Below are 17,867 nucleotides of genomic sequence, written 5' to 3'. Positions count from 1 at the left end.
TAGGTCCCACTGCTGCGTGCTTTTTGTCTGGGAGCCGCTCATACGGCACTCACCAGCTTGTCTGGCGGCTCCCACCGCTTGTCCGGGAGGGCATGGGGGAAGGCATGTGCCCCCAGATCAGGGCAGGGTGGGCGGGTCCAGGGCTGCACTTGGGGTGGGTAGCAGCGCTTAGAGTGGAGCTACAGAGGGTGAGGGCTGCAGCCACCCCAAAATTCACCATAGCCCCCCAATAGCCCCACTCCCAGTGCTGCCGCCACCTGCCTCAAGCACAGCCTCGCGCAGCCCTGACCTCACTGTCCCTGCCCTGCCCTGCCCTGCGCAGATTCAGGGGCAAGTTTGAGTGGGGAAAGAAGTTCAGGATTGCTGGCTGTACTTGAAGTAAGTTGTATTAAGGGTGCAGGAGCAATCTATCCCAGTAGAGGTGCACCAATATATCAGTCTGGTATTGGATCCGCACCAATAAAAAGAAAATTGAATGCATCGGAAATTGGCCTGACGTGGCTGATAATTTGGCTGATGAATGCCTGTGCATGTGTGCCATTGCATGGCCCATAGGCAGCGAAAAGCACAGCCCGGCAGGTTGGAGAGCTGCGTACAGCTGGTAAGTCCGTTGTGGTGCTCAGGGAGGGAGAAGGGAAGGGGTGTGGTGGTGCAGAGCAATGCCCCTGTGTTGAGGGAGGGGGTAGGGGTGGGGCAGGGGCAGGGCCTCTGTTACATGTGCGTCCTGCCCCAGCTGGGCAGCCCCTGCCGCAGCCCCACTCCCTCCCTCACCACAGGAACCTTGATCTGCACCCCACCATGCCCTTTCCCTCTCCCCTCCCCATCTACCACAACAGACTTAACAGCTGGACACAGCTGTATTGAAAATCAGATCAGTATCAGCTGATATACCTCCTTAAAAATCGGCTATCGGTATCAGCCCCCAAAATCTCTATCAGTGCACCCCTATATCTCAGTGCAACAGAAGAATGGGAAGTGCAGCAAGAAACCAATCTGGCTAGACAGTGATCTCAGTGAGTTGAAACTTAAAAAGGAATCCTACAAAAAGTGGAAATTTGGTCACAGTACTAGCGAAGATTATAAGATTATTGCTTGGGCATTCAGGGAGAAAATTGGGAATGTATAATTTTTTATGCAACTGGCAATAAAAGATACTAAAAAGTATGTTAGAAGCAAGAGAAAGGCCAAGGGAAGTATAGGCCCCCTTACAGAAGGCAATTTACGTACAGATGAGGTAGAGAAGTCCAAAGTATTTAATCCTTTTTTTTTTTTTACATCAATCTTCACAAATAAGGTTAGCTGCCAAGTCATGAGTGCAGTTGGCAGTGGAGAGAAAGAAGACAAATAGAGTAATGGAAAAACAAGTTAGGGAGTACTTAGAAAAGCTAGAAGTTTCCAAGTCAGCATGGCCGATCTCAAAGCATTCACAGTCCTCTCTGAGAAATTGGGGAAGTTGGGTGAGGTCCCAAATGAAAGGAAAAGAGCAAACATAGCGCCCATCTTTAAGAAAAGGAATGTGGGGAATTACAGACCAGTCAGTCTGACCTCAGTACCTGGAAAGATTGTAGAGCAGGTCCTCAAAGCATTGATTTTGAAATACCTGGGGGAAGTTGATGAGGAACAATCACTATGGATTTAAGAGAACTCATGCCTGACCAACTAGGTTTCCTTTTATGATAAGATAACAGGCTTTGCAGATTGTGAGAGAGTAGTGAAGGTACTCTGATTTAGCAAGGCTTTTAACATTGGTTCCCGTGACATTCTGTTTACTAAGCTTAGGAAAACAGACTAGATAAAAGTTTTGGATCATTGCTCAGCAGATATTCCCCAGTGGTTTAATGTCTTGTTAGGAAGAGAGATCAAGTGGAGCTCCCCAGCTGTCTGTCCTGGGTTTGGTATTGTTTAACACTTTCATTAATGATTTAGATAACAGAACTAAGTACACACTTAACAGATTTGCAGATGACACCAAGCTGGATATAGTTGCAGACACTAAAATATAGGGCTGGGATCCTAAATGACCTGGATAAACTGGAAAAAAGGTCTGAAATCAATCAAATTAAACAAAAAGGATAAGTACCAGGTTCTGCACTTGGAGAGGAATGACTGCATGTGAAAATATAGACTGGGGAGTGACTGGCTAGGCTGCAGTACAGCAGAGAAGATCTGAGGGTTACAGTAGATCATAAGCTGAATATGAGCCAACAGTGCTCTTTTTCTTTGTGAAAAAAAAAAAAGAGCAACACCACACTGGATTGCATGATGATCAGGAGTGTCTCTTGAGTGTTACTCAAGGGAAGTGATACTTCTGCTCTATTCAGCACTGGTGAGGCCTCACCTCGAGTACCCTGTACAGTTTTGGCCCCCACATTTTAAGACATTGATTGGAAAGGGTCCAGCAGAGAGTGGCAGAGCCGCAGCAACCACCTGCACCCCACCTCCACCCCCAACCCACTTGCCTTATAGCCTCTGCCACCACTGTCACCACCACACCCTGGCTGCCCCCAGTCTCTGGCCCCCTCTCTTCTCCCTTACTGTCAGGCATAGGTTCAGCTTCATTTCCTCCCAGGGCATGGAATACATGGAAGTTCTGGCCCCTGCTTGGCCAGTGAGCAGCAGCACAGCTCCAGGCAGGAGTCTGAATGATAGCATGGATAAAGAAGTAAGACTTGGGTTGATAAAATCAGGCCATGGAAACTGCTGCCAATTCTCTAAAGCTGAGATGTGGGTTTTCTGGAAAATTTTAAATCGGAAAATTTTCCAATGCCCTAAAGAGCGTGTGATCTGATCTAGCATGTTTATTTGATGTATATTTAGTAAACAAAACTAAAAAAAGTACCCTCATGTTAATTTTATGTTCCAATAGCCACAAGTATTGGAACTGAAATATTTGATTAGGAAAAAAATTAAATACAGCACACTTAATGCGGTTTAAATGTTATATTTAAACAAATTCAAAGGTTTTTGTGGAAAGAAATTATTTTTATTGGAATACTTGTGAAAATGTAAAGACAATGCACAATAGCATGTAATTCCCTTACATTGTTTGTTTAAGTGTAAGAGGAAAAAACGAAGGTACTGAAAACAGTTGACACTAATTTTAGCACACCTAAAGCGCTGAGCATGATATGCTGTGGGTGTCCACTCATCTACTTCAACAGAGTTTAACTCTTCCACTGAGGTTATTGCGGCACCTCTAGTTGCACTGTCACTATCTGTAGAATCACTTGCACTTCATTGTTACTAATGAATTTTATGAAACTATGAATTTTTCAAAATGGAAAATTTCGCATGTAAAAATAAAGCACCGCCCCACATTTCTGCTTTGAAGTGATCTGGTAAAGTCACTGCTTACTATATGTGTAAAGTTCTATAATGATTGCCTTCCTTCTACGATGGAAGTATGAGGATAGAGTTATGCCCAGCACAGAAATATTACCAGCAGTCAGTAGAAGAAGATGAGACCATAATCCTGCTCCATGATTCAATTTGTTTAGTTCCAGATTTTCCTTGGTTGGAATCAAAATGCAGGGGAGGTGAGGTTGCTTTGGGAGAACCTGTAACTACATCTACATTATGACAGGTTGGATTTGATTCAAGTCAAATTGATTTAAATCACAGGTCAGGAAGCCTCAATTTAATAATTGTTTTCTGCAAAAAGTGCATTCTTGTTGTTTGATATTCTTTATTCATTTAACCTCTTAAAACTTTACACCTTTAGAGAAAGGTAAGGGCTTGACTGTGGCAACAAACCTTCAGAGAGACAAGAGGGCTGATGGGTAGGTAATCACTGCATTCTGTTATCTCTCGTTTCCATATCCTGCTGTTAACAAGGATGTGCAAATTCACAATTTGAAAACTGAAACTAAGCATTGCAGAGATGCTTAATGCAGTCTTATAGACTGATTCCCACTGGGTAGAGTGGTTTTCTTTAATCTTTACTAACATATAGAGGAGCCTGGGAGCCTCATAAGACTGGGTCCCTAATATAGTCCATGGCCTGTTGTGACCCATTTATAAAACTTTTCTAAAAAGGTTACATGAATATATCATCTCAAATAGTATAATTATAAGTGCTAATCCCTATTCTATGATGATATCTTTGACCTTCAGCACCCTAAATTAAAACTATATTTATATAGGTTAATTTTTTTAAAGCATCTTTAAAAAAAATACAATTATTTTAAAAAATCTGATTTAAATTAAAAATTTTGATTTTTTTAAAATCAATGATTTTTATCCACCCTGAATTATGAGCACTTAACTGAAATAGGAATACCAGTATATTATAGCAGCAAAGTGCCTCTAATGTAGATACATCTTTACTAGCAAAGCTGAATTGTGTACTGGTTTAGTAGTACATTCTTCATAAGTAAACAAGGGATTGGTCCATGGTCTCGTCTACACAAGAAAGTTTTAACGATGAAACCTGTACTATGTTGGCATAATGGCTTTGCTCATGGCTTTTGAGCTGTAGTACCCAGGGTCAGTATATCTTAGGAAATACTTCTCTTCCTGCTAACTCACCTTTGATACCTAAGCCTTAGCAGATTAGGCTGCTGCTAAGAAACTTTCAGGAGAGCCACATGCTGTAGCCTCTGCTTACCAGGGCATGTCCAGATGTGCGGATACACGCAGGCATTCACCGTGCTACTAATTTGCAGCATGGCTGGTGTTTTGACACTGGGAAATCCTGGTGTCAAAAAAACCCATGCCTGAAAAAAGCAGGGTGGTCCATGCAGCAGCAGCATGCATTGCCTGAAACGAGCCTGGCTAGCCGGAGCCACATTCCAACTCCCAGCCAGGCTCTGCATGCCGGCTCACCGCTGCTGGAGCCCTGGGAGGACTCCAGGTAAGCCTTCTGGGGCTAGCCAAGGTGCTGGCCCCAGCCTCCCCTACCCCACCTGGGGCAACTTGCCTTGTGCCAAGCATGCGTGCGCATAAGCATGCCCCAGGGATAAGTAGCAGCATCACAACTATGTGCCATTGCTATTTGTCCCTGGGGAAACACACCTGTGCACTAGTCTGGGCGCGCCTATGTGGGAAATATGCTGGACATCATCAGCCTCTGAGGAAAAAGGTAGCGCAATTTCAGCTGCAGAACTGTGGCTGGAATAAAAATGTCTATTTAGACCCTGCAAAGGAAATGCAAAAGCTTGGGGTACAGCTGAGGTGAAGGTCAGTGTTGGAGGAAAGAGAAGGCACAGTGACAGCCCTAAGGTGGAGAAAATGTGGGTCTGTCCCTTTCTCCTCCTCTGGAGAGGAGAGTGGAAAGCAGAGCATTTTGGGACCCTGAAACTGCATGGTGCTACGTGTAACTGTACAGCTATTACATGTGGCACTGCAAAACACAGTGTTACAGAGAAGTTCCTGTTTCATACAGGAACTTATTTTTTAGCACTTGCACCATTTCTGTGATGGCACGTTTGTACATCTCTCTTTTCTTTCTTTTTTTTAGCACTACAAGGGCATATATAATGCTGTGAATGTTACATCCCTCCCCAGCAGTGACCTTAAGCAGTTGCTTTCTCTAGACCTTTGGCCCTGTCCTGAGCAGTGTATCAGCCAAAACTACCACTGCCTCTCTGAATTTAAAATGCTTACTGTACTATCCCTACACTTACTACACACATGCCTGACAGACTATCCTGATTCTTTAAAGCTACATACTTTGAAAAGTGCCTCCATATACCTACCTGTCCTGAATTAAGTCACATCCACTTCATATTTTTATTAGCATTTTTGAGAAAACTTTAGTGAATCTTCCCACTTATAGATTTCATAGATTTCATAGATTTCATAGACATTAGGGCTGGAAGGGACCTCGGAAGATCATCGAGTCCAGCCCCCCGCCCAAAGGGCAGGACGTCAGCTGGGGTCATAGGATCCCAGCAAGATAAGCATCCAGTTTCATCTTGAAGGTGTTCAATGAAGGTGCTTGAACCACCTCTGGTGGCAGGCTGTTCCAGACCTTGGGGGCTCGGACAGTAAAGAAATTCTTCCTTATGTCCAGCCTGAAATGATCTTGTAGTAGTTTGTGACCATTCGTCCTTGTCATCCCTTGGGGCGCTCTGGTGAACAAACGTTCCCCTAGATACTGGTGATCACCCCTGATAAACTTGTAGGTGGCCATCAGATCACCCCTGAGCCTGCGCTTTTCCAGGCTAAAGAGCCCCAGGGCTCTCAGCCTGTCATCGTAGGGTCTGCTTCCTTGACTCCTGATCATGCGCGTGGCTCTTCTCTGGACTCTCTCAAGCTTCTCCACATCCTTTTTGAATTGTGGAGCCCAAAACTGGACGCAGTACTCCAGCTGTGGCCTCACTAAGGCCGAGTACAGGGGGAGAATGACGTCCCGGGATTTGCTTGAGAAGCATCTATGGATACAAGCCAGCGTTTTGGTCGCTTTACTAGCCGCAGCATCGCATTGCAGGCTCATGTTCATCTTGTGGTCAGTGATCTTTCCCTGTTCATTCTAGTTGTTAATCTAACACCATTGTTTGTCAGTGGCTTTGGCTGAGTTATCTTCATGAGGTGCTCTCGCCACACTCACTGCAAGACTGACTTTGAACAGGAAGAGAAAGCAACTGATAAGGGAAGGATGTGCTTCTGCAACATTTTGAGTCTGAAGCCCACATAACAAGGGACAAGCATGCACTGGAAAAATGGAAGAACAAAGGAAGGAACAAGAAATGCACCAAGATAGGCGGTTCCTAGACAGCAAATGCAGATGCTACAAAGTCTTATGGCTCAGAACTTCTCCAGATTTACACCTCAGCACCCATTTCACAGTTTGCATGATTCTATCTGGGGGAATGGAAGAAGCGCACACCTTTACCAAGATGCCAGCCTATCCTTTCTACTTAATCTCTGTGGTAAATAAGGAGAATTGTTACCAGACTATATAAACTGACCTGTAATGTATGCAGCAGGAATAGCTACCATCTTCCATGACAGTTTTATGTGGTTTTTAGTTCTTTTTAGAGGTATTTTTTTTATTGATCAATAAAGTTTTATTTTGTCAATATCGTTATTTATTTACTCTGTTATAGGGGTGCACTGATAAAGATTTTCTTGGCTGATAACGATAGCCAATTATCAGCCATATTGGCCAATACCGATCCAAGAACCAATTTCCGGGAATGCAGCTGGGCAATATGGAGAGCAGCTCCCTGCAGGTAAGTCTGTAGAGAGGAGGGGGCATGGTGGGGGCAAATCAAGGACCCCACAGTGAGGGAAGGAGTGGGGCTGGGGGTGCTGCTCAGCTAGCATAGTGAATGGGTCCCAGGGCCAGGGCGAGGAGTGGGATGAAGCCGTAGGTGGCTCATCCAGGGGATCAGCATCCCAACGCTTAAAAATGGCGCAAGCAGGGGCGCTTGAACTAAAGCTCGCTGAATGAGGTTTAATTGTAGAGATGAGTTGAATGAGTTCAGGTGCCGCCACTGCCATTTTTAAGCATGGGATGCTTTTAACTGGAGTCAGCTGAAGGGTAAGGATGGATGCAGGCTACTTGCTGTGGGCTTGGGGCTCCAAGCCCCATTGCAGTTCTGACAATGAAATGCCTTTGCCCTGGGGGCCCTGTGCCAGCCACACGTCCCCTGCCTACCTGGCAGCAGGAGGCTTAACTTGCCGCCCCCGCTGGGGGTGCCCAGTTGGCATGAGACTCCCGAGGGAAAAGCAGCAAAGTGGAGAGCCCCAAGCCCACCACATGTAGCCCACACCAGCCCAACACCCCATGGATAAGCCACTCACAGCTCCGTTCCGCTCCCTATTCTGGCCCTGCGTCCCATTCACCACCCTGGCTGGGCAGTGCCTTCTGCCCCACTGCCTCCCTCACCATTGAGGCCTTGTTCTGCACCTCTCCACACACACACCCCTCCCCTCCACAGACTTACCTGCAAGGAGCTGCTCTCCACGCTGCCTGGCTGCATTTCTGGCTACGTACATGTGTGCGGCTGTGCTCATGCATGTGGCATCCGGTGGTCCTGGCCAGAAGGCATATTGTATTTATTGGTGAACATTATCGGTTACACCAGCGAAAAAAAGCTGATAGCCAATAATGTTAATGTTCCTTTTATCGGTGCTGATCTGATATGCAGCCAATATATCAGTGCACCTCTACTTTTTTACAAAGCAGTTGTGGGACTCGCATAATTGTTCACTTTTCCCTCCCCCCCCCCCTCCCAAAAAAAAAGTTATGTAAATGTTCTATAGCTTCATTTAAATTCAGGCACAAGCTACTTCAGTTTATTCATGAAGCTGTGTGAATTAATGTAACATAGCCTGACTGGCAACTTTCATAGTGGGATCTTAGGGCCTCCTCTCACCGTGCAGCATAACAAGGTGCTTTTTTTAAATATCGTTTGAATATTGCCTGGGTTTTCAAACTGATAGTTAATTTTCTCCTCTCTACATCCTGCTGGTAATGTTTCCCCTTTCATTTTGCAAAACTAGTGTAAAACAATAATAACAATTGGAATATTTGGCTTAATGAGATCCAGCCTAGTTGTGAGGCATCTTCAGTCCCCATTCAGCCAAATGTGCATTTAGCAGTTATCCTGTGCTCGCTCAGAGCTGGGTCTTAAATCTTCCCAGGTGCTTTTTGCTATGCATGAAACTCCCATGAGCCAAGGCAGCAAAAGACTGCTTATGTCCCTAAAAGTTGCAGCTGGAAATGCTTTCTCATCCGTGTGAATGTACTCATATAGGGTAAATGCATCTGTATGCAACTTTTCAACAAGGCCTGCATTCCTAAAATTGCATTGGGTGTTTTTCCTGACCATCCTGCAGTACTGACTATGAAATACCTCTGATATCCCTACTTTTATGCAAGCTTAGGGGGAAAAAAACCCTCCTTTCTGTCTGTGCGCTCAAAAATCAGGGTGTCCATGCTGTCTGTAACTTTATTGGAAGTCCAGTGTGTTGAATGCCTCTTCTTCCTGCATGTTGCCCAGTCAAGTACATACATTTAATAACCTTAAATATTGGACATTGACTGTTCCCCACAGTAGATTTTTCTATCAGTCTGAACTGATTTGCTGTCGGTCAGTGGGTAAGCAAGGGGTACAGCTTTCCAGGGCATAACTGTCATCTGATTTATTCCACTGTCAAAGCAGCTTTCCTTTCGGTGTCTTCACTAAAGAGTTTGGGTTACCTCAGTAAGTCATTTAATGGACCAAAGAGACTTATCAAAACTTGAAGTCAAATTCCCGTGATTCCTAGAGAAGAGTGCTGGGATACCACAAAGTAATATGCCAAGGGCTGGTGTGGAGCACTGACATACCTAGACACAAAACAGGACTCTTTTGCCAGTACAGTTTCCCTGTAAGGATGCGTTGCACTGGCTAAAAAGCATAGTCTAGGAAAATTGCAGCATTGGCAGTGGCATGCCAGCACAAATATTCTTGGTAAATCTTTCTAATGCAGCTGTGGATGTGCTATGCTGATAAAAGCACAGTTTGGAGAGTACAGATGCATTGTGCCCTAGGGGTTCTTCCAGCAGTTTTGCTGGTCTCTTTTATTGCATCTCTCCATATCTGACAAAAAATGCCAACAGAAATCTGTACCAAAGACCTAACCTTAGACCTCGGTGATTTTGATTCCTCCTCTTCAGGAGCTGGAAGAGCAAAGATGACTTTTTCCCCTGCATTGCCTGATCTGGGATTGAGGTCTTGAACCCTATATAATTTTTCGGGGGATGTTTGCCTTTGAGAAGCTTACTGTAGAGCAGCAAACCTACTTTCCCTCATTTTTTACAGCCAGCGTAGTCCACTTTTTCTTGAGGGCCATGTTTGCTACAATCTTAATTTTGTAAAATGAAATTACGTAGGACCTTGTGTGGGTTGGGAGATTTAAGATCTAATATTTTTAAGAGGCTATCCTTACCTTTATTTTTTTTATTTCTTATTTCATGTACATTTAAAGGTTACATATAGCTTCAATAACAGTTAAAAAAAATTAAACATTAAATCTTACTCAAAAAGTAATCCTGTAGCCATTTTAATAGCTAGTGATGAATCCAGTTTTTAATAGGAGTTTTAATAAATAAACAAACAAATCTCTTATATTATGGGGAGTGCTGTATGGATTTTAGTAATTCCACCAACGTTTGAAACTGAAATCTGTTGCTATCATAAATAGTTGGAAGAAGCTAACAGCTTAATTCTTTGAACACAAAGTACCAGATAATCTAACAAGTAGTATCATCTAGCCTCTAATTGTCCATTACCAATTACTTTATATCAATCAACCATGCTACCAAAATACCATATCTTAGGGGTTGACAACTGGGGGTATGCATACCCATAGGCGGACTTAGGAAGGCCGTAGGGGGTATGGGCAGGTAGGTGGGCAGGGACAGAGTGCGCCCTGGGGTGCAGTGGTGGTGTCTGCCCCAGTATGTTCCCATATGTTGCTTCTTACTCGGCGAAGGAGGAGGAGAAAGGAGAGAGTGAGGGGTGCGCTGGGTGCCACTAGCCCCACACGGCACACTGCAGCACCTCCCTGCTCCCCACCTCAGCTCACTCTCTGTGCCTGCTTGCTCCCAAGAGCTGGGCCAGGACAGCAAGGGCAGCGGTGTCCCTCTGGGCACACGCAAGCTACCTGGATGGCTGGACAGGGGTGGGGGGTCTCACATGTGGCGCCTGCTGCCGCCACCACCACCACCACCATCACCCCACGCTGCCACATCCCCATGCTGCTTTCTCACGGCCGGTCACACATGCGGCTCCACGGGCTGGTGACGGGTGGCATGCGATTGGCCATCCAGCAGCATATGTGCAGCCCGCAGAGGGGCACTACTGCCCTTGCCCACCCCCCCACCCTACTTCTGGGAGCTAGCACAGAGACACACTCCCTTCCCCTCTGCCATTCTCGATCTGGCCCCGGCTCACCCTTTCCCCCACACACACTTACCTGCAGTGTTTCTGCATCTGCTTGTGTGTGTATGTGTGTATGTGTGTCTGCGTCTGCATCTGCATGTGTGTCTGTGTCTTTGTGCGTCTGTGTCTGTCCCCTGCTGCCCCACCCCCTGTGGCAGCAGGCGCTTGTCATCATGCAGCTCTTGGGGCAGCGGCAGTGGGGTACAGAGTCCAGCCTACAGCAACAGCTGCCTCTGCCTCATTCATAGATCTGGGGGGCAGTGGAAAGAGCTGCAGCCCCCCTCCCCACACCCCCCAGATGAACTGCTCTTGTGGATCCATCCTGCAGTCTGCCCTGGCTATGCAGGACCTGCCCCTGAACCAGCCCCACTCCCTCCCTCCTCCTGCCCCTTTAAAACAAGAGAAGAATATAAAGTGGTACATGAGCTGCAACTTTGAGGTAGAAGGGGTACACTTGTTAAAAAAGGTTGAAAACCCCTGCTATATCTTATTCATATTTTCTATTCTATAAAGACTGTGAAGCTTTTTTTATTGCTTTGTATTGCAAATCCACTACAAAATAAGCTGCATCCACAAGCTACCCTGTCCTTTGGTTGTCTGGTGCTTACTTTACTATGTTAATACTTGTAGAATGTTTGTGGCAAAATTTAATTAAAATGCATTATTCCTCTATGAAATAAAGCAACATACTATCTGCAGTGGTCAAATACTGTAGCACAGTGATGCAATTACAATTACCTCCTGATATAACTGGAGTATATTTTTAGAGGTTAGTGAATGTAAGGCACAGTGGGGAAGAACTATCAGAGATAAGGATGTTTGCAGAATTTCTTAATTTCAACCCTCTGGTCTGTATTTTATTTTATTTTTTGATATTTTTAAATAACTATTCAAGGCAGTGGTCACCAACGAGTGGATCTTGATCCACCGGTAGATCTCGGAGCCTCTTGGAGTCGATCCGAGGCTTGGGTGGGGGGCTGAGTGCCTGTGTGCATGCACACACGTGCCACAACCCAGCAGGTCAGTCTGTGGGGGAGGGACGGGGTAAGGGCTAGATGGAGGCCCCTGCAGTGAGGGACAGTGCCGCAGAGGCAGGAGCAGGGGTAAATTGAGTGGGGCCCTGGCCGGGTGAGACTTACTTGCTGGGGACTTGCACCCCTAAATAATTTTTCTCCCTCTGCCTCAATCTGCCCCCTCCTCACCCTCCCCACAAACTTACCTGCTGGGCAGGGGGTGCTGGCAGCACATAGGAGATCTTGGGCTGCTTTTAAATGCCAAAGGTGATCTCCTACTTAAAAAGGTTGGAAACCACTGACTCAAGTCATATCATTACTCAGTTGGAGTCCACTGTCTCCCACCATTTGATCATCTGAACTCCAGGATTTAGTCTCATTAAATAAAAACATATCTATATGTTGCGGATTGTTTTCTGAAGTGCATTCTCACTCTCAACATTTTAAAAAGGTAGATTATTGCTCCTTTTGAAAAATTACATGTGAGATCAGAGCTGTCCCTTTGCATCAAAATTATTTATAATCTGAAACACAATGCTTTATAACTGGGGCTGCTAAATACTGAGAATCAAGTACAGAACATAAAATAAGATTAAGCTTTAGTAAAAACAGAGTATTTGGGTAACAGTCCAAATAGTCACTAGCTTTATCTGGTCTGCCAAAGGCAGACAGATTCATAATAAATAAGATTACTGTGAAGAAGTATAATAGTACTTAATCCAGTTACGTTATTGATTAAGAGATCAGACCTACCAAAATATACAAATATTAATGTGAACATGTTTCTTATACTAACAGCAATGAAAAATTGATCCTAGCAGGTTGCTTCAATTAAAAAATAATTTTCAGGAAAAATATTTAAATATGATTTATATTCATTTTTTTTAGCATTTTTATCAAAATGCTACTGCTACGCTCATTAACATAGAGCAGGGGTCTGCAGCCTATGGTGTGCAGGCCTGATATGGCTTGCAGAGCTTTAGGATCTGATCCGTGGAGTTGTGGCTTTGGCAGCATTCAGTGGCAGGGTGCTGTCCTGGCACCGTGTAAAAGTCAGCTGCCTGGGGTTCACACAGAGGGGGAGCTATCCTTGTGCTGCACCTCAGTCAACTTCCCAGGGCCCCAGTGGAGGGGGAGCTCTGCCCTAGGTGGGGCAGAGCATAGGAGGGGCATGGGGGGGCACATGCCACCCCTGAGATTGGCTGTGCCAATGTCTGTGTGCAGTCCCCACTCACTGCTCACCCCACCCCCCGCCCCGCTCCACCGTCAATACCTCTGCTGGCATTTGCAGGTGGTCCCTGCTCAGTCTCAAGAGGCACCAGTCGTTCAGGGCTCTGCCTGTGCCATGCTGCAGTTGGGTGTTATGGGCTGTGGCAGAGGGGATGCTTTCACTGTGCCACACTGCTGCTGAGCAGTGGAGAGGTAGCAACAGCAGATGAGTCCTCCAACCCAAGCTGGGTCATTCTGCCCTCCTTCCCCCTGCACCGGAAAACATTGCCAACCCTTGATATAGGCTGCATACAGACATTCATAACTTGATAGCCTGCCCTTTTCCCTACCTGGGAAGTGGGCAGGCTGTCAAGCGGTAGCTGGTAGCTGCTGAAAAGCAGCTGCTGCCATAGACAGCCCAGGAGGGTTCCTGCCACTGGAGAACTCCTCTCCATCTCTCCAATCAGCAGCTGATTGACAGTTCAGAAACCCTCCTGGTTTCCCCCTGCAAGAGAGTTGCCTCTTCCAGTCTGACCAAAGAAGTGGGGAGGGAAGGGGGACGGCATTCAGCAGCTGTAGTAAGCAGGGTGGATTTGATTTAAATCAAATCGATTTAAAGCATGATTTAAATGACTGGTCAGGAAGCCTCCATTTAATCACTGTTTTCTACCAAAAATGCATTCTTGTTGTTTTGATATCCTGTATTCATTTAACTTTGTGAAACTTTGCACTGTTAGAGAAAGGTAAGGGCTTGAGTGTGTGTACACAAACTTGCAGAGAGACAATAGGGATAATGGGTGAGTAATGATCAGGTCTGTTGTCTCTCATCTCCATATGCTGCTGTTAATAAAGAGGTTATCTCTGGAGACAAGAAACGCTGTCTTTGCCTGAAGAAAGGTGTTTGTGCCCGAAAGCTTGCAAAGAACAATTTTTCTGACTATTTAGTTGGTCTAATAAAAGATATCACATTTACCCAAAGAACTTTGTCTGCCTATGATCTCTGAAGACACAAATCCACAGTCTGAGAACTGAAACTAAGCATTACAGAGATGCTTATTGAGATCTTCGAGACTGAGTCCCACTGTTTTTTTTTTTAATCTTTACTAATCTATAGAGGCGGCTCGGGGGACCCTACAAGGTGGGGCCCGAATATAGACCATAGCCTGTTGTGACCTATTTATAAAATTTCAAAAAAGTTTACATAAATATATTGTCTCAAATATTACACAATTAAAAGTTATAATCCATATTCTATGATGAGATCTTTGAGCTTTAACATATCAGAAATTAAAACTATATATAGATTTTTTAAGCATCTTAAAAAACAATAAATATAATTACACAAAAAAATCTGATTTACATTTTTAAAAATCTGATTTTTTTTTAAATCATTGATTTTTATCCACCCTGGTAGAAAGGCTCTGGGAGCTGTAAAGTAGGGACATGGCAGTCTGCCTTACCTCATGGTGCTCCAGGCTGACCTAAGCAGTGTGGGGTGCGGTAGGGGCATTTTCTTAGAGCAGCAAAGCAGCCTGTCTCACCCTGCACTGCTCTAGGTCAGTTGGAGCACATAGGTGGAAAGTGGGAAGTGGGATTGATGGGTGAAAGCACCTGTATGTCTGCTCACTTGTGGTTTTTACTAGTAGAATGGTTATTCTCCCAGTAGAAACTGAATGTGTGAACCCTGGCCCTAGAGAAACCTGGCAGAGAGGAAATGGCATGATTAATAAATGTATCTAGTTGAATGGTAAATACATTGCCAGAGCTTCTTCGCTATAGCTGCTAAAATTTGAAATTAGTAGTACTGGAAATAATGACTTAGGTGTATTTGCTGTTTCAAGTACTGAACAGAGAATAAAAAGCTGTGTATGAAAATTGTATATTGCTGTTTATAAATATTTGAACATGTTCTGTACTGTAGAATGGATGTTGCTAATATTTTCGTGTTTTTGTTAATAGCTAAGAAAAAACTTGCCAACATATCTGAATTTTTGGAAGGCTGCTCCTTGTATCTTTAAATCTTCAAAAGCAGAAAATATTCCCAATCTCAACGATGAGATGGTGCGTGCTCCCCTTCAGACCTTAACAGAAGAAGAGCAAATGCTGAAAGAAACAGGTACCTAATTTTTTGCCTTGTTCAAACTCTTAAAAGGGAATGTTTTTTATCCAGATGTTAGTGAAAAGTTCAGTGTTAAAATATTGTAAAGTAATAGTTTTTTATTATACGTAGTTAAATTTGGAGATCATTGTGTTGATCTTTATTTAAAAATAAATTGAGAACTTGAGTTGAAATTTTGGTTAGGTCACAAGGGAATAAATTTGGTCTTATTTTGCTACTTTTTCTGTATTCTAAGCTAACAAAATATTAATCTATTCAGTCTGAACTGTAAACTGTTCAAGAACTTTGACAGAAACAAGGTTGCCTAGTAGTGGCTGTGTTCAGATGTTACATTTCTAGCACTATGTATGCCCTTGTAGTGTCATAAATATTGCACATTTCAATATGCCTTCAGCCTATAGCTTTACTAAAATGGTGCAAGTGCATCAAAAATGGCAGAATCATTGCATAAATATTCCTAGATGAAAAAGAAACTTCTCTATAGTGCTTGGTTTTATAGTGCCACATGTAATGTCTGAATAGTACACTCTGTCCCCCAGTGCTCACCCTCCCCCCCCTCCACCTTTGAGGGGCAGCGAGAGCCAGGGTGGACAGATAATGAGTGCTGCATGGCTGCTCAGCTGTCATCAAGGCTGGGAAGCAGGGAGCTAAAATGCAACTTTTCCTTTCCCTGGCAAGGCCAACCAATCCCCTGTTGCCCTTTGACTGGAAAGCATGTGGCTGGAAGCCTTTGGGGTGACTTCATAGTGCTCCAGCCAGAGGGCTTCGCACATGTTAGCATACATTTTCATAACACTTCAAAGTGCTGCAGCGCATAGCATTATATACGTGTATGTCTGAACATGGCCAGTGTCATGTCCTTCTAGAACAGAGGCTGGCAGTGTTTTCTGGCAGGGGGATCAGAATAACCCTGTTCATATTGGAGGGAGGAAGATGTTAGGACCCAGCTACTACTGCTTCTGCCCACCACTTTGTGAGGCAAAAGCCCCCTCTGCCAGAGCCTGTGCTGCCTGACTGTAGTGGGGCATGGGCAGAGCTTCCCCTCTGCTGGAGCCCCAGGAAGCTGACTGCTGTGCAATGCAGGGAGAGTCCCCCCGCAACCCCCAGCCAAATGCTGCCAAAGTAATGCCTTCACAGGCCAGGTCCAAAGGTGCTGTGGACTGTATTTGGTCCACAGGCCATAAGTTGCCAACCCCTGTTCTAGAGTCTTGAGTGCAGCTATGCTTACATGTCTGAAAAATTGAGATATGAAGTTAACATACATGCCATCCCACAAGGCAACTTTAACTCTGCCTCTGGACCTAGCAATAGCCATTAAATGTGGTGCGTAAACTGTAGTAGACCCTATGCTGCTTGATGATGGTAACGTAGTATTCACTTGCATCTGCTTGACCAGAGAATGGATAAGAAAAGAGGAAAGAAAGGAAAACAGGCAAGGCAAGAAGAGTGTAGAACGTGCAAGATAGGTCAGGAAGGTTGCTTAGAGTTCATTTAGTGGTTTTATACCAGTTGGATCTGGTTATGGTTCAGAATGAAGAGATGAATGTTTTGTTAACCCAGAATAGCTGAATAGCCTGTCTGCAGATGAACTAAGATAAGCACTTGTTTAAAACTTAGCTTTTAAAACTAGGTAAGAAGTCCTTTTTCCTAGCCGGCTGGCCATCTGTTAATAGGCTTTTCAAGACTTTTGGACCTAGAGAATTTAAGATTAATTTATTTCAGATAGGAATAAGATTATTATTTCTTTAGCTGTATGCACATTTTATCATGTTTAATCATTTGTTTGATGTGCCTTATTAGTACTGTTTGGTCTTCCATATCTGATTTGTATAATATTAAATTTGCTATTAATTTTTTTTTTACATTTACTTTCTTGAGTATTTGATTTGTGATGGGACTGGCTCCTTGAAACCTTCCTTTGGTTCAACTGTCCTCTGGGAGTCAAAAGATGCCATAAGTATAGACACAGTGACAATATGTATTTTGTGTTCCATGTGTGTAAATTCCAGCATCTATTTGCATATATTCCCATTGACTTAACTATGTTATAAATTTCAACCATTTTGAACAATGAGGGGATTAGTTGGGAGCAGATTGTTAGAAGTGATCACTGTGAGTGCTGACACGAGTGATATTTTGTCATGAGTTCAGCCCCATGAAGTGCTCCACAGCTGTGCTCTTACAGAAAGGCACAGTTGCAGAGCCCTTTGAAAGGGCCCAATCCCACAACAATCTGAACCCTCTTTACATGTGGGCTCAGATGAAGGTGTCCAGAACTGAATGCCTCCATTAACTTGTGTCATCACATGCTGGGAGCAGAATGCAGCCCAGCCCTGCTCCCAAATGGGAGAAGGGGAAGGGAGCAGAGGGAGTTCCATCTGGCATTTGCCTAGCCCAGCCTGGAGGGTAGGGCAGATAGATTGGAGGTTGGGGGAGAGAGGGGTACGTTTGTGAATTCCAGGTGTATGAGGCAGAGAAGCCTCAGGGCAAAGATGGATGCAAGGCCTGTACTGTTGGGGAGAATTCATAGGAGACTCCAGTTAATAAACAGCAAACTTGAGTTTCTTTTCCTTATATTTATGTAGTTTTTGTTCAACCAAAATAGTACACACTAGCAAAGTATATAGCCACATTCCCTTAATACAATTT

The 17,867-nt window shown here is 44.4% G+C and overlaps 1 protein-coding gene across 2 annotated transcripts in view; it reads left to right on the top strand.

Annotated features, from left to right (window-relative positions):
* ACADSB (acyl-CoA dehydrogenase short/branched chain) overlaps positions 1-17,867 on the top strand; it is a 46,633-nt gene that overhangs the window by 7,430 nt on the left and 21,336 nt on the right. For both annotated transcript variants that reach the window (XM_014600940.3, XM_019482844.2), the window contains exon 2: positions 15,059-15,215. In XM_014600940.3, coding sequence (XP_014456426.1) covers positions 15,059-15,215 — 157 coding nt within the window. The remainder of the gene's footprint in view (positions 1-15,058; positions 15,216-17,867) is intronic.

Source organism: Alligator mississippiensis, chromosome 6, assembly GCF_030867095.1.
Source record: "Alligator mississippiensis isolate rAllMis1 chromosome 6, rAllMis1, whole genome shotgun sequence".
NCBI classification, from domain to species: domain Eukaryota; kingdom Metazoa; phylum Chordata; order Crocodylia; family Alligatoridae; genus Alligator; species Alligator mississippiensis.
The sequence above is the reverse complement of the archived record's forward strand: the minus strand, read 5'-3'. Positions and strand labels throughout refer to the sequence as shown.